Source organism: Mauremys mutica, chromosome 17, assembly GCF_020497125.1.
Source record: "Mauremys mutica isolate MM-2020 ecotype Southern chromosome 17, ASM2049712v1, whole genome shotgun sequence".
Classification (NCBI taxonomy): Eukaryota; Metazoa; Chordata; order Testudines; family Geoemydidae; genus Mauremys; species Mauremys mutica.
In genome coordinates this window covers 27,828,790-27,836,214 of record NC_059088.1, presented here as the reverse complement: position 1 = coordinate 27,836,214, position 7,425 = coordinate 27,828,790, and the positions used below count along the sequence as shown (strand labels likewise).

At 42.0% G+C, this 7,425-nt stretch overlaps 1 protein-coding gene across 1 annotated transcript; it reads right to left on the bottom strand.

The window, feature by feature from the left end:
- Positions 1-1,285: 1,285 nt before the first annotated feature.
- On the bottom strand, positions 1,286-1,804 carry LOC123352152 (claw keratin-like). The gene has a single exon (XM_044991929.1). It carries the CDS (start codon positions 1,802-1,804, stop codon positions 1,286-1,288), a length of 519 nt encoding a protein of 172 aa, XP_044847864.1.
- Positions 1,805-7,425: the final 5,621 nt, after the last annotated feature.

Here is a 7,425-nt window from a genome sequence, read left to right as displayed (position 1 = left end):
AGGCAAGCTCCATAGAACAGTGAGGTTACTTGTGGAGTTCAGGTTGAGAAGAGCTCTCTAGTGAACAGCTGAACTTTCAAAGTGGTTTAGAAGCAAAGGCAGCCTGTCTTGAAAGTTCCTTTACCCATTCAAGGGGGTGGAGCAAGAGCCAACCGTGTATTAACCAAGCAATTTGCTGGCCAATTTTCTTTTCCTTATGAAAAACTGGGCTGTTATCATGCAATGACTCACACAGTAGCCAGTGCCAGGGCCGGCTCCAGGCACCAGCAAAGGAAGCAGGTACCTGGGGCGGCCAATCGAAAGGGGCGGCAGTGCATTCGTGACTGGGGTGGCACGTCCTTGTCCCTCTCCTCCTCATTGAGCTGTCACAAAGTGCTGCCGAAGAGGAAGAGAGGGAACGAAGGACCTGCTGCCGAATTGCTGCCGCCAAAGACTGAAGCAGCTTGATTGAGCTGCCACCAAAGCGCCGCAGATCGGCTTTTTTTTTCTTTTTCTTTTTTCTGCCGCTTGGGGTAGCAAAAAAGCTGGAGCTGGCCCTGGCTAGTGCCAGGTGCCCCAGAGGGAATGAACAGAACAGGTAATCATCAAGTAATCCATCCCCTGTCGCCCATTCCCAGCTTCTGGCAAACAGAGGCTAGGGACACCATCCCTGCCCAGCCTGGCTCATAGCCATTGATGGACCTACCCTCCATGAATGTATCTAGTTCTTTTTTGAACCCTGTTATGAACCATGAACCATCTGATTGTTCTTCTTGAAACCAAAGGAAATTGTACATTCTTAAAGTGACAATCTGTATAAATCTTTTCAGGAAAAGACTTTTTGCTAAACCAGGTAATGCAAGAAACAACTTCTGCTCTGTGTGGAGGGCTTGCATAATGCTATAGACCACATCAAGGGCTGGATTCACTCCATGGCTTTCAAAGTTGTAACTTGAGACATGCCTGGTGCTGCCTTCTCCACAGGAATGAATTTAATCTGTCGTGATTTTTAAACAAGAAGGGAGGAACAAGGAGAACCAGAAGACTGCTATTATGAAGCATTATAGTTTTTAATGCAAATGAAATTTGTAGTACACTGTTACAGGAAGAAATAATACAGAGCAGAACCATTTTAATTCCCAGTTGGTTGGAAATTAAAGCATAACAAAGGCAGAGAACTATGCAGCTTCTCCATTATATATCAGTTGTAGCAAAATTCAAAGTGAGATCCTTAAGGTACAATTGGTGGAAAGGACAAAACATGTAGGGCCTATTCTCCTTTATTTCATGGATATTCCTGTTGGGATTAACATGGCCCACAGTATCCACCGCGATACCTACGGCCATATCCCCCGTAACCACATAATCCCCCATAACCACCTAATCCCCCGTAACCGTAACCTCCCCCGTAACCACAGAGTCCCCCATAACCTCCCCCATAACCACACAGTCCACCATAACCTCCCCCATAACCACACAGTCCACCATAACCACCCAATCCACCATAACCATAATGGCCCCCATAACCACCTAATCCCCCGTAACCATACAATCCTCCATAAGGGCCTCCATAGCCGTACAGTCCCCCAGAACCGAATGAGCCCCCATAGCCAGGTCCGACCACAGGTGCTCCAACGGCTCCCACTGCACTGTGCTGAGGGAAAGTGCTGAGAATTGGTCCTGGGAGGGTCACAACAACCGGTGATGGTCTGATCAGCACTTCAGAGTCAGGGCACTGCCTAACGCATGGCTCATTGCAGCTGCCAGAAACTGGACCGGGACGGGCCACCCCACATTCTGGATAGCACAGGCTGGAGCAAGACATCTTTCTGTGATGGAGGTAAACCTGAAACACACAACGGGGAACAGATTAAAGAGAAGGTACAAGTACAAGTGGAAGAAAGGCTTCAAAGCTTGGTTACTATTGTAGTGAGGTCTACATGGGGCATGAGAGAGGGAGTAGGAATGGACTTAGTCCCCAGTTTTGTAAAAATGTATTTGATCTTATTTCCTCTTTCTACACCACTTGTCCACTCGTACGAAACTTCCATCCCAACTGGCCCCCTAGAAACCCTCTCAATGACATTATCTGAAAAACACAAACTTGAATAAGTGTAGCTATTTCTTTGATGGACAGCTGGGATTCTGTGTCCATTTTAGACATTTGTCAAAGAGAACATGATGGTGATAATAGTAATCACATCCTTTGCTTTGAGGAATTAACCTCTGCATGGCAAACAAGTTCATCAGAGTGTGGCTCTTTGGCTTTCCAAATCTTGTGAGTCACCAGCTGAACAGAAACTTTTGTTTTCTGCAACTAAATCACTAAAAACAAGATCCTCAGCTGACGTAAAATGGGTTCAGGTCAACTGAGTTCTATGGAGCGACACTAAAATCACACTATCTGAGGAGAAGCACGGCAGATGGGTATTTCTGCTCATAAGAACATAGGAATTGGTAGACTGGATCATACCAGTTGTCAGTTTAATCCATTCACCTGTCTCCAATAGTGAGAAGTAATAGGTGTTTCAGAATAAAGTAGAAGAGCACTGAATTGGCCCTGTATGGACTAACCTGGGGAAGTTTCTTCCTAATACAGATAACTGAAAAATGGCTAAGGGATTTTCTAAAGTTATTTAAAAGATTTACATGTCCTAATTCTATTTCTAAATAATAGGAAATATGTTTCCCAGTTACATATGTTGCCCCTAACATCCCCCCTTTAGTTTAAAATCGTGAATCTACAAGCACCTGCAACTGACAACTACATAAGATTATAATGGAGAACCACCATCATCCCTGATAAATCTCACAGAGAGTCTGTCCAAGATTCATTTAAAAAAGAAAATGGACCCTATTGTGGCATTTCTATGGTTAGAAAGACATTGAGTCTTATTGGACTTACCCAGTTCAACAAGGAGATGAAGTCTGGAGAAGTGTTTAGAAGAGCTCTGAGTTGTTAGCGCTTTTATACAGTTTGTAGGACTGCCTGGAGGATCTGAGAAGTCTTTTGTGGAGGAGGTCCTAATTAGTTGACTGCCTTGGTAAATCCTCCTTTTGATGGACCTGTTTTCCTGAGGGTTTGTGATTATTGGGCTAATCCCAGCCTCTCAGGGTGTGACATCCACGTTGCACTCTTCAGCTTTCTTTCATCTTAAAATTGTACCTGCCAACTTCATTCCTCGTGTCATTCCACTGACTTTCTTGGTGCTGCAATGAGAATGCATGTCAAGGTGATTCAGAGCTGTGTCAGTAGCACAACTGGCTGTCATGAACACCAAACCAGTTTGGTCCTTTCATTTCATGCTGGTTGTGGTTAGAGGCATTGGGCAGCACATTTTGTATCCGGTAGGAAGGAGGGAGTCCTTTTTCTGCATTCTCACCACCTCCATCCTTAATAGGTCAAATCCAGTTCCCTTTGTAATCAATGGGAATCATTCCATTGCCTTCAGTGTGTTTCTTGTTAGGACCTTAAGTCTGAAATTCCTCCTTTGATGGGGTATAGTACGATGCCTATGGACAACTTGAGTTCTACTTTAATCTTTCAAACTATATCTTAGCAGGGACTTTAATGGAACATGTATCCATCTGATGGTCCTCTGCGAAGGGTGAGCGTCACCTCACAGACATTCAAAATTAACCTAAAATTGGACTGCCACCTGTGGCACCAGTGTCATTTCAAAGGACTGGCTAGAGCAGATATCCTCATGGTTGAAGGGGAGGCCTGGTGAGGCGTGAAAGGCAGCAGTGCTCTTTTGTAGAAAGATTTTTAATTATAACCTGTAACCTACTAGAAACCATCTCTCCATCCATGAGCAGCCAAGAAACTGAGGTCTTGTAAGTCAATGCAGCTGACAAAGCCCAGGAAGAAGCGTAGGAGAGATGGACGTTATGCCATCCTGGTGAAGAAGGAGATGGCTGTGGGATGAGATTTGACAAAGTCCGACTAGCCATAGGTCATTTTGTAGAAAACATTGCTGCCATAACTGGAATGTTGTTTAAAGTGTAATATACATCCCCCAAAGTGGGCTATTTTTGCAGGGAAGGAAGCAGAAGTGTCTACCTTTGATCCTATTTGAACTTGAAGTAAATACATTGATTTACACCAAGAGAGCCCCTATATTTTCAGAAAAATATACTTCTACTGATTCAGGGAATGTCATGAGAGACCTTGACATCCTTTTAAAGTCTTTTTGACTATTAGTTTCTTTCTAACTCCTCATGGTATGACATGCACATTACATCCTGCAGCTCTCTTTCATCTGAAAACTTTCTGGGCCAGATACATTCCAGCTTTCATTCCACTAGCCTCATTAATGCTGCATTGGGAGATCTGAAAGCATTGAATGGTAAGTGTCCAATTCAGTGCAGAAGCAATGGTGAGCATGCAAGTTTGAGTGTAACCTTCCCCTCAATGTGCTTGTTGACATCAATATCACGTCCACATTAATCTGATCTAATAATGATATTATGCTCGATGATCATAAACTTCCTCAAATCAAAGGACTTCAAAGCACTTCATGCTTATTAAAGTTGTAGGTGTCCATGATATTGTATTATTTTATTGGGATCAGATGCCCCCAAACTGTGGATTATATTAATTTTACAAATGCATATTAAGGTTTCTGATTTCATTCCAATAGATAGTACACATCTCCTAACCTCCAAATTTTGAGCTCTTTGATTTCATTTAAAATAGCTTTGCATTTGTCTTTCTTTAACAAACATTCCTTTGTAAAGCTCAAGGGGCAGATGCTGAGCCAGAGTAAATCTGCACTTTTCTACAGACTTCAATGATGTTCTGTGCCTTAAAATTGAGGGAAGGCATTTTATGCTGCCCAGGTTAAAAGAAATCACATTGGTGGTGTATTTTCCACTTTCAAACTCACTCTAATTATAGCTGAAAAGCTTTCTGTTGGAGAAGGGTCTTGCAGAATGCCATAGGTTGGCCAGACTTGGAATCCAATCTCCTTCCAAAGAAATCTGGCTATTGAAGATGTTTTCCTTAACTCCATCTGTTTTGTGCTTCTTCCTTTTCTTTATGAGCTGAATTCTCTGACAGGACCCAATTCTCTTGGCTGCTCATGGAAGAGACACAGTACCTGATATTCCCACTGATTTCACTGTACATTGGATCTGGTCAGTTTGGGGTGGAAGTGCAGAGTATGGACAGACAGATACACGCTCAGCAACATATTCTCTAAAACGGGCTGGGTAAAGTGCCTTCCTTCAAATTGAAGTTGATGGAACTGTGCTGGTCTACACTAGCTCAACATCAACCCCTTTAACTTTAGAATATATATACAAAGGAAACAAAGCTACTTTGGAAGAAAATCAAAGAGCTCCAATCTGGTGGCTCAGAAACATGAACTGAGTACTGGAATGACATCTGAGACCTTGGCATACAGTTTTAAAGTGAAACTAATCTTTAATTTTGGAACATCTAATCCCAGTAAAAAGTTATTACTACTATAATAATGCATCTCTTTGGACATATAAAGCTTAATGAGTGTTTGTGAAGTGCTTTGAAATGCTTACATCAGAGGGCGCCTCAGAGCATTCACCATGAAATTTATAATTATATCTGTTTGATACAGAGGCATATTAAGGTCAAGGTCAGACAGAGAGTGATTGGCAGAGTCAGAAAAAATCTGCAGTAGTTGGGACTACTCATTCCAAACACTAACTTCAATCTCCTGAACCCTTCTGGACACTTACCGTTCCAAATACATGACTAGCCTGAGAGTAACTCTTTGAAAGGCTCATTCTGGATTTTTTTTATTTTGTTTTGATAATTGTTTAGAATTGGTGCCACAAGTGGAGGTCCATAAGGTGAACTTCTCCCCTTGGCAGATGGCCATCACAAAGGCCCATGCTCCACTACTGTCCCCGCTAAGGCCTAGTTTGAAAGTTCCAAGATGGACTAAAGTTGTCCGTAGACATCATATTATCTCCCTGCCAAAGGGGGAATTTCAGACAAAGTCCCAACAAGAAACATACTGAAGGCAATGGAATGAATCCCATTGATTACAAAGGGAATTGAATCTGACCCATTGGGGATGGAGGTGGTGAGAATGCAGAAAAATGGCTCCCTCCTTCCTACCGGGTACAAAATGCACTGCCCAATGCCCCTAACTACAACCAGCATGAATTGAAAGGACCAAACCAGATTCCTCTTCATGGCAGCCAATTGTACTATTGATACGCTCTGAATCACCTTGACATCCATTCTCATTGCAGCACCAAGGAAGTCAGAGGACACAAGGAATGCTGTTGGCTCATTTAATTTTTAGATGAAAGAAAGCTGACAAATGCAACATCACACCCTTTGAGGCGGAGATTAGCCCAATAATCACAAACCCTGAGGAAAAGAGCTCCAACAAAACAAGGATTTAGCAAGACAGTCAAATTTGTTTGGTAACTAATTAGGACTCCTCCACAAAAGGCATCACAGATCCTCCAGGCAGTCCAACAAACTATATAAAAGCACTCAGAATTATGGGCTCTTCTCCAGACTTCATCTCCTTGTTGAACTGGGTAAAACCAATTTGATTCCATCTCTTGCTAACCATAGAGATGTGTCAGTAGGTTCCATTTTAATTTAAGACTGAATCTTGCACGAACTTTCTGTGATATTTATCAGGAATGAGAAAGTTTATTTTGCTGGTGGGTTCACAATCTTAAGCTAAAGGGGGGATATAAGGATCAGCATATGTAATTGGGAAACATATTTCATAATAATTGTAAATAGAATTAGGGTATAATTTTAGAAAGTCCCTTATCAATTTTCCAGTTAGCTATCTTAGGAACAAACTTCCCCTGTTTAGTCCACACAGGGCCAATTCTGTAGTCTTCTACTTTACTGTGAAGCAGCTCTTATTCTTCAGTATTGGAGAGAGGAGAATGGATGAAGCTGACAATTAGTGTGATCTAGTCTAGCAATTCCTATGTTTATGAATAGAAATACTCATTTGAGATGCTTCTCTTCAGATTGTGTAATTTAGTGTCGCTCCATGGAAGTCAGTGGACCTGAATCAAGTTGCCTCAGCTGAGGATTTTGTCCTTAGTGATTCATTTGGAGAGAAGAAAAGTTTCTATTCATTCATCAACAAGTAATGGTGATTCCAAAGGTTTGGAAAACCAAAGAGCTACGGTCTAATACTGGACAGAACTATTTGCCATACTGAGGTTAATTCCTCAAAACAAAGGATGCGATGACTATTATTCCAGCCATGTTCTCTTTGAGAAATGTCTATAATGGACAAAGAATCCATGATGTCCATCAAAGAAATAGTTACACTTCTTCAAGTCTGTGATTTTCAGACAATGTTATTGAGAAGTTTTCAAAGGGGCCGGTTGGGAGGGAAGTTTAGCGCAAGAGGACAAAAGACATAGAAAGCAGAAATAGGAATAAATAATAACCATGAACATAGGGACTAAGTCCAA